Genomic DNA, 21,492 nt, shown 5'->3' on the forward strand with positions numbered 1-21,492 from the left:
AACTACCGCACTGTACACTGGTTGATAAAGAGATAGTAGTATACTCGTAACAACTAGTATGACACTATGACGGTATAAAGAATGAAAAAAAAACCACGGTTAGGTGGTATATATTATAATAATACAATTATGGATGGACGGACTGCCTGCCGAGTTCCGACACAGAGGTAGCCACAGCCGTGAACTACCGCACTGTACACTGGTTGATAAAGAGATAGTAGTATACTCGTAACAACTAGTATGACTGACTATGACGGTATAAAGAATGAAAAAAAAACCACGGTTAGGTGGTATATATTGTAATACAATTATGGATGGACGGACTGCCTGCCGAGTTCCGACACAGAGGTAGCCACAGCCGTGAACTACCGCACTGTACACTGGTTGATAAAGAGATAGTAGTATACTCGTAACAACTAGTATGACTGACTATGACGGTATAAAGAATGAAAAAAAAACCACGGTTAGGTGGTATATATTATAATACAATTATGGATGGACGGACTGCCTGCCGACTGCCGACACAGAGGTAGCCACAGCCGTGAACTACCGCACTGTACACTGGTTGATAAAGAGATAGTAGTATACTCGTAACAACTAGTATGACACTATGACGGTATAAAGAATGAAAAAAAAACCACGGTTAGGTGGTATATATTATAATACAATTATGGATGGACGGACTGCCTGCCGACTGCCGACACAGAGGTAGCCACAGCCGTGAACTACCGCACTGTACACTGGTTGATAAAGAGATAGTAGTATACTCGTAACAACTAGTATGACACTATGACGGTATAAAGAATGAAAAAAAAACCACGGTTAGGTGGTATATATTATAATACAATTATGGATGGACGGACTGCCTGCCGAGTGCCGACACAGAGGTAGCCACAGCCGTGAACTACCGCACTGTACACTGGTTGATAAAGAGATAGTAGTATACTCGTAACAACTAGTATGACTGACTATGACGGTATAAAGAATGAAAAAAAAACCACGGTTAGGTGGTATATATTATAATACAATTATGGATGGACGGACTGCCTGCCGACTGCCGACACAGAGGTAGCCACAGCCGTGAACTACCGCACTGTACACTGGTTGATAAAGAGATAGTAGTATACTCGTAACAACTAGTATGACACTATGACGGTATAAAGAATGAAAAAAAAACCACGGTTAGGTGGTATATATTATAATACAATTATGGATGGACGGACTGCCTGCCGACTGCCGACACAGAGGTAGCCACAGCCGTGAACTACCGCACTGTACACTGGTTGATAAAGAGATAGTAGTATACTCGTAACAACTAGTATGACACTATGACGGTATAAAGAATGAAAAAAAAAACACGGTTAGGTGGTATATATTATAATAATACAATTATGGATGGACGGACTGCCTGCCGACTGCCGACACAGAGGTAGCCACAGCCGTGAACTACCGCACTGTACACTGGTTGATAAAGAGATAGTAGTATACTCGTAACAACTAGTATGACTATGACGACGGTATAAAGAAAGAAAAAAAAATACCACGGTTAGGTGGTATATAATTATACAATTATGGATGGACGGACTGCCTGCCGAGTGCCGACTGCCGACACAGAGGTAGCCACAGCCGTGAACTACCGCACTGTACTGTGTCTGCTGCTAATATAGACTGGTTGATAAAGAGATAGTATACAACAATATACTACTATACTGGTGGTCAGGCACTGGTCACCACTAGTCACACTGGCAGTGGCACTCCTGCAGCAAAAGTGTGCACTGTTTAATTTTAAATTAATATAATATTATGTACTCCTGGCTCCTGCTATAACAACCTGCAGTGCTCCCCAGTCTCCCCCACAATTATTATAAGCTTTTATACATTGATGTGCAGCACACTGGGCTGAGCTGAGTGCACACAGACTGAGTCACACTGTGTGACTGCTGTGTATCGTTTTTTTCAGGCAGAGAACGGATATAGCAGAGAACGGATATATTAAATAAAAGTTAACTTAACAACAACTGCACTGGTCACTGTGGTAAACTCTGTCTGCACAATCTCTCTCTCTCTCTCTCTCTCTTCTAATCTATTCTAATGGAGAGGACGCCAGCCACGTCCTCTCCCTATCAATCTCAATGCACGTGTGAAAATGGCGGCGACGCGCGGCTCCTTATATAGAATCCGAGTCTCGCGAGAATCCGACAGCGTCATGATGACGTTCGGGCGCGCTCGGGTTAACCGAGCAAGGCGGGAAGATCCGAGTCGCTCGGACCCGTGAAAAAAAAAGTGAAGTTCGTGCGGGTTCGGATTCAAAGAAACCGAACCCGCTCATCTCTAGTATTTTCTAAAGAACGCTGATAGATTTGAAGGCTGGGGGAAGTTTAATTGCACATGTTTGGAATTACCATAAGTGGGCAGCAACACAGGAAAAGTCTAGTAGAAGTGAATCAATGGCAGCAGCTTCCCCTGACTCTCACTAACCTATACAGTATGCTTTATTTTTATTCCTATCAGGGCAATGTACTTTTTTTCCCTATCACAGACCATTGTGTTTAGTGTTTTTCCTATTGGGGCCTATGTGTTTTGTTTTTTTCCCGGTGGGGACAATGTGTTTTGTTTGTTCCTGTTGAGGACAATGTGTTTTGTTTTGTTTGTTTCCTGTTGGGGGCCATTGTATTTAGGCTTTTCCTATCGTGGGTCAGTGTGTTTTTATCCTATCTGGTCTAATGTGTTTTATTTTTTTCCTATTGGGGGACATTGTGTTTGTTGTTTTCCTATTGTAGCAAATGTGTTTTATTTTTTCCTATCGGGACCAACATGTTTATTTTGTCCAATCTGGGCAGAGTTTTATTTTTTCCTATTGGAGGTTTATGTTTTATTGTTTTCCTATTTGGGTGTAATGTGTTTGTTTTTTCCTATCAGAGTCAATGTATTTGTTTTTTCTATCGGTGCCAATGTGTTTTATTTTATCCTATCGGGGCAAATGTGTTTGTTTGTTTCCATTGGGGGTCAATGTGTTTTTGTTTTGTGTTTTCCTGCAAATCTTATGTGTTTTATTGGGAGGGGGGCAATGTATTTGGTTTTTTTTTTTGTATCATAGACCATTTTTTTGTTTTATTCCTATCTGAGCAAATGTATTTGTTTTTTCCTATCTGGGCCAATATGTTTATTTTTTCCTGTCGGCGCCAATGCGTTTGTTTTTTTTACTATCAGGACGGATGTGTATATTATTTACTAACAGGTCCAATGTGCTTTTTTTTATTCCTATCAGGGCCAATGTGGTTTTTTTTTTCTATCACAGGCCATTGTGTTTGTTTTTTATTGGGGGCAATTTGTTTTTTTCTTATTGGGACCAATGTGTTTGGTTTTTCCTGTGAACCTAATGTTGTTGTTTTTTCTGTGGGGGCCTATGTGCTTTTTATTTTATTCTGATCAGGGCTGGTGTGTTTGTATTATTCTATCTTGGCTGATGTGTTTGTTTTTTCCTTTTGAGACCACTGTGTTTGTTTTTTCCTATCAAGGCCAATGTGCTTTATTTTAAATGTGTTTTCTTTTCCTATCAGGACCAATTAGCTATATTTTTATTCCTTTCAGGCCCAATGTGTTTTTTTCCTATCACAGGCCAAAGTGTTTGTTTTTTCCTATTGGGACCAATGTGTTTATTTTTTCCTGTCAGGGCCATGTGTTTTTTTCCTATCAGGGCCACTGTGTTTGTGTTTTCCCTATCAGAGACAATGGGGTAAATTTACTAAAATTCGTGTTTTCCCGTTTGAGGTCAAAGTTCAATCACGAATGACATCGACAGTGTAAAATTGCAACTTTTTGAATTTATTACGACTAATTTACTAAGCTGCCGTATTTTGCCTTTTCGGGTTTTCCGATGTCGATGTCATTAGTTTTTTTTTTCAGTTTTTTACGGCAGTGATTAGCAAAACACTGCCGACTTTTTCAAAATGAATCTCGGCCGGATCTGTGTGATCCGTGCTGGGGTTCATTTTTTTTTTTTTTTCAATAAACACTGTAAAACTTAAAAACAAATTGCGTGGGGTCCCCCCTCCTAAGCATAACCAGCCTCGGGCTCTTTGAGCCGATCCTGGTTGCAGAAATATGGGAAAAAAATTGACAGGGGTTCCCCCATATTTAAGCAACCAGCATCGGGCTCTGCGCCTGGTCCTGGTTCCAAAAATACGGGGGACAAAAAGAGTAGGGGTCCCCCGTATTTTTAAAACCAGCACCGGGCTCCACTAGCTGGACAGATAATGCCACAGCCGGGGGTCACTTTTATATAGTGCCCTGCGGCCGTGGCATCAAATATCCAACTAGTCACCCCTGGCCGGGGTACCCTGGGGGAGTGGGGACCCCTTCAATCAAGGGGTCCCCCCCCCAGCCACCCAAGGGCCAGGGGTGAAGCCCGAGACTGTCCCCCCATCCAATTGGCTGCGGATGGGGGGCTGATAGCCTTTTGTGAAAATGACAAGATATTGTTTTTAGTAGCAGTACTACAAGGCCCAGCAAGCCTCCCCCGCATGCTGGTACTTGGAGAACCACAAGTACCAGCATGCGGCGGAAAAACGGGCTCGCTGGTACCTGTAGTACTACTACTAAAAAAATACCCAAAAAAAGACAATACACACACACCTTGAAAGTAAAGTTTTATTACATACATCCACACAAACATACATACATACTTACCTTATGTTCACACGAGGGTCGGTCCTCTTCTCCAGTAGAATCCAAGGGGTACCTGCTGAATAAATTCTACTCACCAGATCCAGGGTCCCAGGCTCCTCGGAGAATCCTTTTGTAATCCACGTACTTGATTAAAAAAAAAAAACAGACACCCGAGCCACGCACTGAAAGGGGACCCATGTTTGCACATGGGCCCCCTTTCCCCGAATGCCAGAAACCCACTCTGACTGATGTCTAAGTGGGTTTCTTCAGCCAATCAGGGAGCGCCACGTTGTAGCACCCTCCTGATCGGCTGTGTGCTCCTGTACTGACTGACAGGCAGCACGCGGCAGTGTTACAATGTAGCGCCTATGCGCTCCATTGTAACCAATGGTGGGAACTTTCTGCTCAGCGGTGAGGTCACTTTCGGTCAACCGCAGGGCAGAAAGTTCCCACCATTGGTTACAATGGAGCGCATAGGCGCTACATTGTAACACTGCCGTGTGCCGCCTGTCATACAGTACAGGAGCACACAGCCGATCAGGAGGGTGCTACAACGTGGCGCTCCCTGATTGGCTGAAGAAACCCACTTAGACATCAGTCAGAGTGGGTTTCTGGCATTCGGGGAAAGGGGGCCCATGTGCAAAACATGGGTCCCCTTTCAGTGCGTGGCTCGGGTGTCCGTTTTTTTTTTTTTTAATCAAGTACGTGGATTACAAAAGGATTCTCCGAGGAGCCTGGGACCCTGGATCTGGTGAGTAGAATTTATTCAACAGGTACCCCTTGGATTCTACTGGAGAAGAGGACCGACCCTCGTGTGAACATAAGGTAAGTATGTATGTATGTTTGTGTGGATGTATGTAATAAAACTTTACTTTCAAGGTGTGTGTGTATTGTCTTTTTTTGGGTATTTTTTTAGTAGTAGTACTACAGGTACCAGCGGGCCCGTTTTTCCGCCGCATGCTGGTACTTGTGGTTCTCCAAGTACCAGCATGCGGGGGAGGCTTGCTGGGACTTGTAGTACTGCTACTAAAAACAATATCTTTTCATTTTCACAAAAGGCTATCAGCCCCCCATCCGCAGCCAATTGGATGGGGGGGACAGCCTCGGGCTTCACCCCTGGCCCTTGGGTGGCTGGGGGGGGGAACCCCTTGATTGAAGGGGTCCCCACTCCCCCAGGGTACCCCGGCCAGGGGTGACTAGTTGGATATTTGATGCCACGGCCGCAGGGCACTATATAAAAGTGACCCCCGGCTGTGGCATTATCTGTCCAGCTAGTGGAGCCCGGTGCTGGTTTTAAAAATACGGGGGACCCCTACTCTTTTTGTCCCCCGTATTTTTGGAACCAGGACTAGGCGCAGAGCCCGATGCTGGTTGCTTAAATATGGGGGAACCCCTGTCAATTTTTTTCCCATATTTCTGCAACCAGGATCGGCTCAAAGAGCCCGAGGCTGGTTATGCTTAGGAGGGGGGACCCCACGCAATTTTTGTTGAGAAAATAATCACTTTCCCACCCCTTCCCACTGATATACATGCACGGATCTCATGGATCCGTGCATGCCTATCCAATCACGGATAAAAAAAGCAGGTCTGTTTTTTTTAAGCACTTTTTTACGAGTTGTAATTTTTCACGGCAGTGTTTTGTTTTTTTTTGCTTTGCACTTCTTAGTAAATGACCGAGATTCATACTTAAACAGCCGCGTTTTGACCGATGGTGTATTCATTCGTGATTTTTTCCTAGGACTTCCAAATATTACGAATGCCCTCATCACTGCCGTGATTTGAGTTTAGTAAATTACCGAGATGACACTTTGATGAAAAAACGGCATCTCGGTCAAAATCGGGACCTTAGTAAATTTACCCCAATGTATTTGTTTTTATCCTATCAGGGTCAATGTGTCTGTTTGTGTTTTCCTATCACAGGCCATTGCGCTTGTTTTTTCTTTCCTATTGGGGCCAATGTATTTGGGTCTTTTTCCTATTGGGACCAATGTGTTTCATGTTTTCCTATCAGGGCCAGTGTGTTTTATTTTTTTGCTATCAGGGCTAATGTGTTTTTTTTCCTGTCAGAGCCAGTGTGGTTAATTTACTAAGATGGGAGTTGTATTTAAGATGGGATGTTGCCCATAGCAACCAGAATCTACATTACTTCTCATTTATCTAGCACTGCCTAGAAGATAATACCTGGAATCTGACTGGTTGCTATGGGTAACATCCCATCTTAAATAGAACTCCCATCTTAGTAAATTTACCCCAATGTGTTTGTTTTATCATATTAGGGTCAATGTGTTTGTATTTTTTTTTTATATCGGGGCTGATGTGTTTTCTTTTTTTCCCATAGGTGCCAGTGTGTTTGTTTTTTTCCTATTGGGGCCAATGTGTTTTGTTTTTTTCCTGCAAAACGTATGTGTTCTATTTTTTCTGTGGCACCTACGTGCTTTATTTTTATTCCTATCACGGTCAATGTGTTTTTGTGTTTTTCATGGGGCTGATGTGTTTATAATACTGATGCCAGAATTCCAAAATGTGGGATCCCGACGGCGAGCGCAACATGTCCCCTCGTAAGCTCGCTGCCCTTACCGCATGCCACACTAATTTATTCCCCCTTAGTGGGTGGCGTGGACTCCCCCTTCCCCACTTCCCGGGTGTGGATTCGGGGCCCTGGATGGGATTTCGACCGCCGAGTTCCCATCTGATTCCAGCGTTGGTATTATGACCGCCAGGATTCTGACTGTCGGGAAACTGCTTCCCGTCAGGGCCAATGTGTTTGTTTTTTTCTAAATCAGAGCTAATGTGTTTGTACCCAATGTGGGTACCTGCGTTTAAATTTTTCCTATTGGGGACCATCGTGTTTGGGTTTTTTTCTATCGTGGCCGATGTGTTATATTTTTTAACTATCAGGGTCAATATGTTTGTTTTTTCTTATCAGGGCTATCATGTGTTTTATTATTTTTCAATGGGTTTTTCATGTGAAGCCTATGGGGGTATATGCAATTGCGGTCGAATTGCCGCAAATGTCGAAAAACGGGACATTTTCGACAAAAAAAAAAATCGACAATGCAATACAGTACTTTTCGACAAAAAACTGACTTTTCAGATTCGACTTTTGGAAATTCGACATTTGACAAATTCGACATTTCTGCAATGGTAAAAAAACAAACCGCATACCCGATCCACACGGACTGAAAGTGGGTCCCACATGGGACCCCTTTCCCCGAATGCTGAGACCCCCCGTGACTCCTGTCACAGAGGGTCCCTTCAGGCAATCAGGGAGCGCCACGTCGTGGCACTCTCCTGATTGCCTATGCGCGTCTGAGCTGTCAGACAGCGCATCGCACAGCACCTCCATTATGTTCAATGGTGGGAACTTTGCGGTCAGCGGTGAGGTTACTCGCGGTCAAAGTTCCCACCATTGAACATAATGGAGGTGCTGTGTGGTTTTTTTTTTTTGCCAAGTACGTGGATTACAAAAAAAGAACAGGACACTGGATTTAGGTGAGTATAATTTTAATTTCAGGTACCCCGGATTCTGTCGTCAGACGGAGACGTGGCCAGAGTCGGCGTGTCAACATAGGTAAGTATGTGTGTCGGCATGTATGTAATAAAGTTTTACTTTCACGGTGTCTGTGTCCTGTTTTTATTTGGGTATTTTTTTGCAGTAGAAATACAGGTACCAGCGGGCCCGTTTTACCCCCGCATGCTGGTACTTGTGGTTCTCCAAGTACCAGCTTGCGGGGGAGGCTTGCTGGGACTTGTAGTTCTGCTGCAAAAAACAATATTCTTTGATTTTTACACATGGCTATCAGCCTCCCATCCGCAGCCCTTGGATGGGGGGGACAGCCTCTGGCTTCACCCCTGGCCCTTGGGTGGCTGGAGGGGGGGGACCCCTTGATTTAAGGGGTCCCCACTCCTACAGGGTACCCCGGCCAGGGGTGACTAGTTGGGTATTTAATGCCACGGCCGTAGGGACTGATATAAAAGTGTCCCCCGGCTGTGGCATTATCTCTCCAGCTAGTGGAGCCCGATGCTGGTGTAAAAAATACGGGGGACCCCTACTCTTTTTGTCCCCCGTATTTTTGGAACCAGGACTAGGCGCAGAGCCCGATGCTGGTTGCTTAAATATGGGGGAACCCCTGTCAATTTTTTTCCCATATTTCTGCAACCAGGATCGGCTCAAAGAGCCCGAGGCTGGTTATGCTTAGGAGGGGGGACCCCACGCAAAAAAAATTCGGGTTATTTAACGTTTTTTGTGCCGTCGGAAAAGTCGAATCCAGGACGCACTAATCCGTCAATTGGTCCGTTTTTCGATAGCGGGACTGTCAAATCCGTTTTTTATTGAATATGTCGAATTCCGGCACCCGCCGGCCGGAATTCGACAGTCAAATTGTGTCGAATTTAAAAACGGGCAAAAAAATGCCGCAATTCGCCCGGAAATTGCATATACCCCTATGTGTTTTATTATTTTTTCCTATCTGAGCAAATGTGTTTCAAATTTTGCTGTGGCGGCCAATGTGTTTTTTTTCCTGTCAGGTGCCATTGTGTTTTATTACTAAGGGTTCTGTATGGTATGATGCATATTGGAACACTTTTGTAAATTTATATTATTATTCCACCTAGCACTAGAATTATTACAAACTACACAACTACTGCTATTTATATCCATGATTCATGCCAAGAGTCTAGTTCCTGGCCCAAATTTAAATGAAATGCGATAAGAACATATAAATAAAAAGGGTTTATCCCACGAAGGGACACCAAAATCAGTATTCACTTACCAAAATGATTAAGCTTAGACAGGCCCTTTGTATACTGGCCAACACAGTGGGCAGAAAATAAGTGTCGTGGAAAGGGAGGAGGAGGGGTTGTTTGATTGCCCTAATTGCCCACCCCCATTCCTGGATACAGAGGCGGATTGGCCATAGGGTCTGTAGGGAAGATTCCCGGTGGGCCGACGCATCCATGGGGCCTGTTTTGTTTGAGGACATGTGGTCCTAAGTATTTATAGACATAATGAATAAGATGACAAACAATTTGCATATATGAAAATTACTTTGCCACTTAGCCTGTGTGTCAGGAATCAGCGTTCAGCAGCATCTCACCAGCGCGCTGGTGTGCAGGCCTCCGGAAGTCATGGCCCAAGTTGCGGCTGCATGAATGCACTGTACGCGAGCGTAGTGACTAATGTCGCTGAGTACCTCTGAACTCCAACTCTTGGTTCCCGTTTCTGCTGGTCCGTCTCCTGCAGCCCACAGCTCACTGTGCTCCACCTAACCAGTACTCTCTTTTGGTAAACTACTGGTTTCAGCCAGCAGCCTGGAGTGCACAGTGCTTCTAGTTAACAGCATTAACTCCCGATGCACTACTGAGCCCAGCCAGCAACCAGCAGTGCATAGCAGTAACTGTCTACAGAATTACCCTCCTGGTGAATCATTAACTCCAGGTAACTCACAGCTGATCTGAACACCCAATCCAGCGTGGTGTGTTCTCACAGAGATTCAACATCCAATCATCCCAGACCAAGGGGTATAAACTCCAGTTCCTGGCTCAGTCTCGTTACCTTGGACAATGCGTTGCATTGCTGCATAGCATCTCCTGGGTCCCGGTCCTGTTTCCAGTCTCCAGTGTTCAAACTCCTGTTTCCAGTCTCCAGTGTTCAAACTCCTGTTTCCAGTCTCCAGTGTTCAAACTCCTGTTTCCAGTCTCCAGTGTTCAAACTCCTGTTTCCAGCAATCTACTATTTTCTCTTATCTCCAAGTGATCTCCCGGTTCCAGCATTCCTGTAGAACTACAGGTCCCAGCATTACATCAGCTCCAGCTTCTGCTACAGTCAGCTTCCACCGTTTGCAGTAGAGACTTCTCTCCAGGTGCTATCTATTGTTTTCACCTGTGTATGGTTAACTTGCTTGCTGCATTGTGCTATGACATCTGGCACTTAATACAACCTCTTCATGTGCATTTCATGCAGTTTCCTGCTTAAACCTTGCTTGGTTGTGGACTTTGCATTACTATTGACTGTGTGGAGAATTATTGCTGGGTTTCAATCCATCTGTGGGAGCGATCACTATCAGATTGCTATTCTAGTTTCCAGACTAGTTCATTGCCTAAATTACTGCACTGGTTTCCAGACCAACTGAATATCTGTGACTGTTTATATTACCATTTTCAGCATTTCCTGTACCAAATTATTTCAAGTTCATCCGTTTCTATTTCTGTTATAATCCGTGTGCATTTAATAAACATTGTTGCGCACATGCGCAGGAATCTTTACAGCCTCCTCGGTTTCTCCATCACACACCACCACTGACCCACTAGTGCCCCCTCCGGGGGCAGACAAAACCACAGACCTGACAGTTTGTCTAAGGCGAATGGACTCGGATGGTGGTCAGAGTGTGGGGTCAGGGACCCTCCAAGGTTTTGCATCACGACTCGATGGTCAATAGGCTGCGCAACAGCAAGTGATCCTGTTTCTACAGGGAATGTCTACCTGCTTGGATACCTTGCAGCAGTCCCTTACAAGTTCTGTTTCTCCTCTGGTTCCTGTTCAAGTCACTCCTGCTCCAGTTATTCCAGTTTCTCCTGCACAATCCGTTCCTATGGTTGGCCCTCGTTCAAATGAAACCTATGGCAATCCCTTTAAAGCTAATTCTCCTGAGAGGGCAACTTCCTCCTTCGAAGGTTCCAAGACTCCTCTGTATTCTGCTGTGAAACCTGAACCAATAAGCACTCTCTGTCATCTATTGGAACAACTTCAAAGTCTTCTATCAAGAATTATTCCAATAATACCAGAAATCCTAGGAGGTGCTTTAAACGCAGTAAAAAGTCCCGCTCAAGCTACTGAGACTAATAGAACCATGATATCAGACTTTCTTAAAACTAAAGTCTCTCCTCCTGTGCAAAGAGAGGGAAGATTTCAGAGCTACCCGCGCTCCAGACTCTCGGAAGCTGAACGCCGGTATCGCAAGCAGCTTCACCTCTGTTTCTACTGTGGGAGTTCTTGTCTCCTCATTAGAGACTGTTCTCTCCGCAAGTCAAAAGTTGGTGACAGGTCCCAACATCGCAGAGTTCCCACCTGCAGACCTTCCAGTGTATCATCTACAGTTCCAATTTCCTCTACTCCGGACAGGAGTGTCCAAAAAGTCTACGATTGGGGTCCTGTGACAAATAGGCCCAACTCCAAGTTCAGAAATCAAAAGAGACTATTTATGTTACCCATAACTAAAGTAGTTTCTGGTTCTACAGCCCCAGGTGGGGCATCTGATGTTGTGACCCCAGAGGGGGTATCTGATGTTCAGATTCCAGAAGTGGCATCTGGGAATGCAACTCAAAGAAGTGTGTCTAATCTATTAACCCCAGGAGGGGTCTTTGGAGTTTCAGCCTCAAGAGAGGTCTCCAGGGCCAAGATCCCAGGAGGAATTCTTAAAGCCATAGATACAGACATGAACTTTTGTTTGCCAACTGCAGAGAGTGCTACCAGCTCTGTACCACTCCAAGAGGGATCATCTGAACATCCGTATTCTGTCTATAAAGAGTCAGGTATCAATGGACCTAACCCGGTTCCAGCCGTCGGTCCAAAGACTCCACTGGTTCCAGCCAGCGCGAGTAGCTCCATTTCCAACGATGAGCTACCTGCTTCGGTTCCAGCCGATTCCAGCATCTTCGGACCAAATCCGGTCCTATCCGTCAGTCTGAAGAGTCCTCCGGTTCCAGCCGGTTCAAGCTCTTCCGGACCCAATCCTGTCCCATCCGTCTGTCCGGATCAGCCTCCTTCGGTTCCAGCTGATTCCAGCATCTTTGGATCAAATCCGGTCCTATCCGTCAGTCCGAAGAATCCTCCGTTTCCAGTCGGTTCAAGCTTTTCTGGACCCAATCCGGTCCCATCTGTCTGTCCAGATCAGCCTCCTTCAGTTCAAGTCAATTCAAGTAGTCCTGAACAAATCCCGGTTTCATCCATTTGTCCAAAGTTGCCGTCGGTCCCTGCCGATTCCAGTTCCTTCGAACCCGGTGTGGTTCTCCCCAGTATTTCAAGTAAGGAACTCCAGTCAATATGTCCAGAGTCCACAGTTCTTGCAGATAGTGCAGTTGCCTCAACCCAGATGGAGGCTCTAAGCATCTCACCCCAAGATAAAGCTTCTAGTATTCAGTCAACCTCAGCTGAGAATTCCCATCAGTCAATCCTGGAGATGACGTCCTCTCTCCACCCTAGAGCATTTCAAGTTGATTTTACTCCTGCTTCTGAATGCTTATTCCAGTCCTCTACTCTCAAGTGTCCTACATGGTCTTCCGATACTTCAATTGACTTTCAGCCTTCCAAGTGTCCACTTGATACACAAGCTCCAATCTACTTTGATGGTGACTATGCTCAGTTCCGTGCATTAGCGAGCCAATATCTCGCTTTTACTAACTCAGGATCTTCAGTGAGTATTACTCCAGTCAATGCAATCAGATATTTCCTCCTGTTCTTCAAAGGTAAAGCACTGGATTGGGTGAATCCTCTCATTGACTCTAAAGATCCGCTACTGAATGATCTACCCGCTTTCCTCGAAGCAGTAAAACAGGAGTTTGCTCCAAAGTTAATACATTCAAAGTCATCTGGGCATTCTGGCCAATTTGTCAACAGTCTGCCTACTGCTGAATCCTCTCCAACATCTGTCTGTGCAAAATCAGGATACATTAGACCAATCTATTAAAGATTTCCAAGCTGCAAAGTCAAGACAAGGTTCTCAGACTTTAGATTTGAAAGTTGCATATACTTCCGTGTCTCCATCCTACAGCAACACTTCTGAAAGTATTGACTCCCTGGATTCAACATCTGCTCACTCTTCTGATCAGTCTTCCAGTTCTCAGTTTTTCGACTCAACTCTTTCCAAACATAATCAGGTTTTGTTGAATCAATATATCAGAGATTTCAAGAATTACAGGAATTGGAGAGCTCCAAAACCAGTTCAAAGTCTACCATCTGTTGACGTAAGTGTTGGCTATGCTGCCGTTAACTCTAGTCCTGGTGTCTCATATAGCTTCAAATTCACTGGTCCACAGGTTGTCTCAGATACTGTTGTTCCTAAACAAAAGACTCCCATGACCACACTAGACCTAGACTCTGACTCTGAAAGTGAGTTTGTTGATGACGACTTACATTATGGGAGGTTCTATCCTTCCTAGCTATGTCTTCTCCCAGGAAGTAAATTCTGTCTCAAATGATCATGAATGGTCTACTTGTTCTGACGAGAAAAGTCTTTCTTCTGAAGATGAAAGTTGGGAAGACTTTTGAGGACCTCTGCTTTTGTGTATTCCTCGCTCCACATTTCATTGGTGCATTTCCAGTAGAGTGTGTCATTAATCCAGTGGTTTATAAGTTGAAAGTTCCCTGTTTGAAAGTTCCCAACTCATTTCATATTTCTCTCCGTAGACCATTGAATCGTTTCCAGAAAATTCTTCCAGCGGCTCCTAAGGTCCAGACTCATCAGGGTGTGGAGTTGGATCTACGCCACTGGTGTTCATGCTTCATGGTTAGTCCAAGCTTTCCATGGACTGTTTCTCTTCAAGCCTCAGGGGTGTTTGGTGCCCACCCATAAAGGAGGGGGTACTGTCAGGAATCGGCGTTCAGCAGCATCTCGCTTACCAGCGCGCTGGTGTGCAGACCTCCGGAGGTCACGGCCCCAGTTGTGGCTGCATGAATGCTCTGTCTGCGAGCGTAGTGGTTCTGAACTCTATCTCTTGGTTCCCGTTTCTGCTGGTCCATCTCCTGCAGCCCACAGCTCACTGTGCTCCACCTAACCAGTACTCTCTTTTGGTAAACTACTGGTTTCAGCCAGCAGCCTGGAGTGCACAGTGCTTCTAGTTAACAGCATTAACTCCCGATGCACTACTGAGCCCAGCCAGCAACCAGCAGTGCATAGCAGTAACTGTCTACAGAATTACCCTCCTGGTGAATCATTTAACTCCAGGTAACTCGCAGCTGATCTGAACACCCAATCCAGCGGGGTGTGTTCTCACAGAGATGCAACATCCAATCATCCCAGACCAAGGGGTATAAACTCCAGTTCCTGGATCAGTCTCATCGCCTTGGACAACGCGTCTCATTGCTGCATAGCATCCTTCTCCAGTGTTCAAACTCCTGTTTCCAGTCTCCAGTGTTCAAACTCCTGTTTCCAGTCTCCAGTGTTCAAACTCCTGTTTCCAGTCTCCAGTGTTCAAACTCCTGTTTCCAGCAATCTACTATTTTCTCTTATCTCCAAGTGATCTCCCGGTTCCAGCATTCCTGTAGAACTACAGGTCCCAGCATTACTTCAGCTCCAGCTTCTGCTACAGTCAGCTTCCACCGTTTGCAGTAGAGACTTCTCTCCAGGTGCTATCTATTGTTTTCACCTGTGTATGGTTAACTTGCTTGCTGCATTGTGCTATGACATCTGGCACTTAATACAACCTCTTCATGTGCATTTCATGCAGTCTCCTGATTAAACCTTGCTTGGTTGTGGACTCTGCATTACTATTGACTATTACTATTGACTGTGTGGAGAATTATTGCTGGGTTTCAATCCATCTGTGGGAGTGATCACTATCAGATTGCTATTCTAGTTTCCAGACTAGTTCTTTGCCTAAATTACAGCACTGGTTCCCAGACCAACTGAATATCTGTGACTGTTTATATTACCATTTTCAGCATTTCCTGTACCAAATTATTTCAAGTTCATCCGTTTCTATTTCTGTTATAATCCGTGTGCATTTAATAAACATTGTTGCGCATATGCGCAGGAATCTTTACAGCCTCCTTGGTTTCTCCATCGCACCACCACTGACCCACTAGTGCCCCCTCCGGGGGCAGACAAAACCACAGACCTGACACTGTGATTGCAGATGATCTAGTGCAGTGGTTCTCAAACTCGGTCCTCAGGACCCCACACAGTGCATGTTTTGCAGGTAACCCAGCAAGTGCACAGATGTATTCATTACTCACTGACACATTTTACAAGTTCCACAGGTGGAGCTAATTATTTCACTTGCGATTCTGTGAGGAGACCTGCAAAACATGCACTGTGTGGGGTCCTGAGGACCGAGTTTGAGAACCTGTGATCTAGTGTATGCTCTGTCTGCCTGCTTGGATGACATATAAGATTGAGTGAATAGTGATTGGGATACGGCTGGTGTAATAAGCAAGAAAATATATATTTCTAAAGAATTATATCGTTTCCTAAATTCTAAAGGTGTATCATATAATGTGCTCATAACATTTAATTTTATTTCCTTTTACTTCCCCCTGATGCTGGACATCCCCACTATCTGGAAACTCTTTGGGGGAGGGTGCTGCTGCCATGGCCCATGGCTAGACCTTACACCTCTGGTGCTGCCCATGTGGGGACACTAGTACAAATTTTTCCAGGGCCTCTTTTTGTTCCCAATCCGCCCCTGCCTGGATATGTCCCTGAAGGGAATGAGTGGTGGTTAACAGAGATTTCACAAGTCACAGGTGTCTGAGGGGAGAGTACATCTAAGAGGGGAGAGTGAAATATTTGAGAAGAGATTTGAGATGTATGAAGAGCTGGTGTTGTGGAGGACATGGGAAGCCAGTGTAGTTATTTGCAGAGAGGGAGAAATAGATAGTACATATTTTGGTGACAAGTATGCCTTACCTCTGTAATAGGTATCTGTATATGCTGAATTTATAAATTCTTTCAAATTATCTGTCTTCTCTGCAATTTCCAGTAACAATGGAATAGTACTATTTCTTCCATGACTCAAATTCAACATTGCTTTAAGCAAGCACGTTTTCCCTGTTTCTGGTTCTGTGGAATATAAATCAGCATAGATAAATCTGAACATGTTTTTGTGACCATAGTATAGTTTGCCAGAATGCTACATTAAACTAAAGGTATGTCAACAAATTACCTTTAAACTCTTGGTTTGTGAGACGCTTCTGAGTCCGGAGCAAATAAACCAGAAGATCATCTAACTCATCACAGTCCCCATAGGCTACAGCATCAAAAATCCTAGTTCGGTCATATAACTTAAATGTTCTGTCCTTACAGCTGTTTATGGAGTCCACAGATGAACTCTGTCTGTCAAATTTAAATACAAATTGTTAATATAGATTATTTCATTTGGTTTATTTATATATCTTATTCTGTGTTTTTCGATTTATTTCTTTATATTTACTTTGGGTAATGTATTTGGCTGTCAAAAACATATAAACATAGAATATGATGGCAGATAAGAACTACTTGGCTCATCTAGTCTGCCCTAAACACATGTATATGTACACACTAGGCATAATTTCTGTCAAAGCCAATTAACTTCCCAGTATATATTTTTTATGGCTTGTGGGAGGAAACCGGAGTACCCAGAAAAAACCCATACTAGCACAGGAAGAATATACAAACGCCACACAGTTAGGGCCATGGTGGGAGTCAAACCAATGACTTTAGTTTTGTGATGTAGTAATGTTAACTATTACACCATCCATACTGCCCGTATAGCTCATTTTAAAAATCAACATATGAAAGTATTTTCCTGTCTGTAAGTACAGTGTACTCTTTTCCAAGTATCAATTTATGCTGAAGCAAACTTTTTATAATTTGGAACAGTTTACATTTCACAAAAAAGAAATACTGATGAAGTTTCAGACAGATAGTTAAACATCCAAATTTGCTTTTTATATTCCTTTGATCTTCATGAGGACGTTTTGGCTTGGGAATGAACCAGGGGTGGATTGGCCCACCAGGACACCATGACAGATTCCGATGGGCTGGTCCCATACCCCCCTCAGCCAGGCCGATTCACACTCAGGCTGGGCTGGCTCACACTGCTTCCAGTACTTGTGGTTCATTGAAATGCAATCCGGAAGTTAGGCTAGCGGGCACTTCCAGGTGCCGCGAGCCGTGAAAAGTGGTGAAGCTTTTCTACCAATGGGGGACCTTGAGAAAGTTAACCAGCCCAGCAGCATCCTCTCCCTGGCCCTGGCCAATGTCTCTTCAACAAGCCCGGCCCAGGAGCAGCAGCAAAGAGATGGTCGGAGCCGGGTTCACTACACCCGCTGCCACCCCAGCTCCCACACTCTCACTGAACTGGCCAGAGCGGCGACTGAGCACTGAAGGGGACCCCGCAGAGAGGTTATTTTTAATTATATTATTTGCATTATCATGATGGTGTAAAGGATAGGGAGTCCCCGGTCACAGTGTATGGTTTGGGGACTGGACAGGAGCAGGATGTACCTTGTTCTCAGGATGCCAGCTGACCAGGCAGCACTCACAGCCAGCCCTGGGACAATCTCTAATGCAACGTCCTTCAACCCAATGTCTGTCCATGATGATGGGCCTATTTATGCGGTGTCTATGAATGGAATGCGGTGGCTATGTATGTAATGTGGTGCTAGTCATATAATGCGGTGCTATACGTGTAGTGCGGTGCTATACCTGTAATGTTGTGCTGTTCGTGTTATGTGGCGCTATTTGTGTAATGCAGTGCTTTACGTGTAGTGCTATACGTGTAATGTGGTGCTATACGTGTAATGCAGTGCTATTTGTATAATGTGGTGCTATTCATGTAATACTGTGGTGGCTATGTATGCAGTATGGTGGCTATGTATGTAATAAGGGGCGGATTGGCCACTGGGACAGATTCTGCTGCGCTGGTCCCCAGTGTCTGTGTGTCACTACTTGTGTGTACTCCCTCCCTGTACTGTGCTGTATGTAGTGTGTGCTCCCTCCGTGTACTGTGCTGTATGTAGTGTGTGCTCCCTCCCTGTACTGTGCTGTATGTAGTGTGTGCTCCTCCTCCCTGTACTTTGAAACATATAAGGTTAAAAAAAGGGGTTTGTAGAATGAAAAATCAATAAAATCAGAAGTAGATTAAAGGCATGACTGCAGTGTCAGTAGATACTGAAAGTGGGCTTATCAGTCCTTGTATATTCAGACATACAGATGTGAATCAGGGAAGGGTATTGTAGCAAGATATGCATAAAGGGGGTCATTCCGAGTTGATCACTCGCTGCCAATTTTCACAGCGACGCGATCAGGTAAAAAAACGGCAAAACTGATGCATGCGTATGCACCGCAATGCGCACGTGCATCGTACGGGTACAAAGCATTGTTGTTGTGCAATGCTTTTAGCGACTAATCCATTCGCGCAGCCGATCGCAAGGAGATTGACAGAAAGAGGGCATTTGTGGGCGGCAACTGACCGTTTTCTGGGAGTGTTTGAGAAAACGCAGGCATGTCCAGGCGTTTGCAGGGCGGGTTTCTGAAGTCAATTCCGAGACCGCCGTCGCTAGAATCATTGCACAGGATAAGTAATTACAGAGCTGGCCTTGTTTTGCACAAAATGTGTTTGTGACGCTCGGCTGCACATGCGATCACACACTTGCAAAGCAAAAATACACTCCCCCGTGGGTGGCGACAGTGCGTTTGCATGGCTGCTAAAAGTAGCTAGCGAACAATCAACTCAGAATGAGGGCCACAGTCACAGGTAAACAATAGCATAACGTAAAGCAAAGGAGGCCCCAACTGTATCTATCTCAGAATCAGGACCTCTGAGGAGTGACCCCGCCCTCTTGACAGGCCCCTCCCCCTCAACAGACTCCACCCTCATTAGGGCTGCTTCCATAAATTTCCCGGGCTGGTGTTCGATCCCAATCCGCCCCTGGAATAAGATAACCAACTGTGGGGCCTCTCCCAAACAGGTGGTTTTATTCTTAAATCAATTGGAAAAGTTTAATGACACACATAAAAAAAACTAAACAAAAAACCCAAAACATTTTATTAAATTACTTTACAGAGTGTCGAAACAAATTTTTTCTCAGACAGGCATTGTTTAATTAAGAAGAATGCTGTTTATGGGCTTTTTTATTATTTTATTTTAAACAATGGTATTTTTGAGGATAACAAATGACCATTTTTAATGTTTGAGTAAGCAAAATTACCAATTATTTATTTACAGTTTCTTATATAGCACAGCATATTTCATTGTGCTTTACAATTGGAAACAACAGTGATAAGACAAACTGGGTAATAACAGACAGACATAGAGGTAGGAAGGCCCTGCTCGCAAGGGTACACTCTATAAGAAGTTAGGAAGGATACACAATGATAGGCACTATCTATAGCATAGCGGTCCCACCAGAGTACAAAGACAGTCCTGATGGGCTGTAATTAGATATGAATTCTTCAAAAGGTCATGTGGGCAGTTCAGGAATTTGATAGGCTTGCCTGAAGAGGTGAGTTTTCAGGGAATGCTTGAAAGTTTGGAATCTAAAGGAGAGTTTTATTGTGCATAGGAGGGCATTCCATAGGGTGGGTGCTGCCCGAAGAAAGTCCTGAAATTGTGAATGGGAGCAAGTGATCTGTGCAGATGAGAGACACAGATCTTGTGCAGAGCGGAGAGGTCAAGTTGGGAGATATTTTGATATAAGCAAAGAGATTTAGGTTGGTGTCGTTTGGTTAATAGCTTAATAAGTGAGTAGAAGTATTTTAAATTGAATACAGCAGGATATGCGCAACCAATGGAGGGCCTGACAGAGTGGATCAGCAGATGATGAACATCCTGCTACAAAGACTAGCCTTGCAGCTGCATTCAAAATGGATTGTAGTGGTGAGAGTCTTTTCTTGGGAAGACCAGTAAGAAGACTATTGCAATAATCAATGCGGGAGATAATGAGAGCAGGTATTAGAGTTTTTGCAGTCTGTTGTGTAAGATATGGTCATATTTTGGATATGTTTTTTAGATGCATGTAACATGATTTAGAGACAAATTGAATGAGTGGCACAAATGACAGTTCAGAGTCAAGGATTCAGAGACAAGGATTAGCGAGTTTATGGGGTAGGGTAGATTGTCAAATTGTCAACAGTTATGGAGGTATCAGTTTCGTAACTACTCTTGGTTGTCGGGAATATAATTAATTCTGTTTTGGAAATGTTCAGTTTGAGGTGGCGAGATGACATCCAAGATGAAAAGGCATTCAGTGACACGGACAAAAACAGATGGTGACAAATCTGGGGAGGATAAATAGATCTGAGTATAATCAGCGTACAAATGATACTGAAATCCAAAGGAGCTGATTAGTTTACCAAGAGATTATGTATAGATTAAGCAGGGGACCTAAGACTGAGCCTTGCAGTACTCCAACTGATAGAAGTAGTGAAGAGGAGGTGGAATCAGAGAAGCGAACACTGAAAGAGCGATTAGATAGGTAGAATGAGAACCATGAAAGTGCGGTGACCTGAAGACCTAGGGATTGTAGTGTTTGTGTGAGAAGAGAGTGGTCAACAGTGTCAAAAGCAGCAGAGAGATCTAGAATAATAAGAAGTGAGTTATGGCCTTTAAATTTAGCAGTGACCAGATCATTAACTACTTTAGTTAGTGCTGTCTCTGTGGAGTGTTGGGAATGAAAACCTGACTGAAGTGGGTCCAATAAGTTGTGTGAGTCAAGAAAGTGTGTGAGATGAGTGTAGGCGAGTTTCTCAAGAAGCTTGGAGGGCATGGGAGCTGAGAGATGAGACGGTAGTTAGAGAGAGAGTTTGGGTGAGAATTGTGTCTTTTCAGAATGAAGGTAATCACTGCATGCTTGAACAGAGACAGAATGATACCAGTAGAGAGAAAGATATTACAGATTTTAGTTAAGGTTGGAATAAGCACAGGAGACAGAGTTTTACTGTCTTGTGAGGGTATAGGATCAAGAGGAGAGGTAGTAGAGCAGGAGGATGAGAAGAGTGCAGATACTTCATCTTCACTTGTGGGATAAAATGAAGAGAAAGTGCCAGAGGGTTCAAGTCACTGGCTGAGGACAAGCATACCATTTCATCTTGGATTTTATCAATCTTGTCCTTGATGTAGGAAGCA

The 21,492-nt window shown here is 44.3% G+C and overlaps 1 protein-coding gene across 1 annotated transcript in view; it reads right to left on the reverse strand.

Annotated features, from left to right (window-relative positions):
• Positions 1-21,492, reverse strand: part of TRPV1 (transient receptor potential cation channel subfamily V member 1) — a 215,442-nt gene that overhangs the window by 190,190 nt on the left and 3,760 nt on the right. Inside the window, exons 2-3 of the mRNA XM_063955821.1 lie at positions 16,549-16,718; positions 16,293-16,445 (exon numbers count right to left, since the gene is read on the reverse strand). Of these exons, the coding sequence (XP_063811891.1) occupies positions 16,293-16,445; positions 16,549-16,718 (323 nt within the window). The remainder of the gene's footprint in view (positions 1-16,292; positions 16,446-16,548; positions 16,719-21,492) is intronic.

Source organism: Pseudophryne corroboree, chromosome 2 (assembly GCF_028390025.1).
Source record: "Pseudophryne corroboree isolate aPseCor3 chromosome 2, aPseCor3.hap2, whole genome shotgun sequence".
NCBI classification, from domain to species: domain Eukaryota; kingdom Metazoa; phylum Chordata; class Amphibia; order Anura; family Myobatrachidae; genus Pseudophryne; species Pseudophryne corroboree.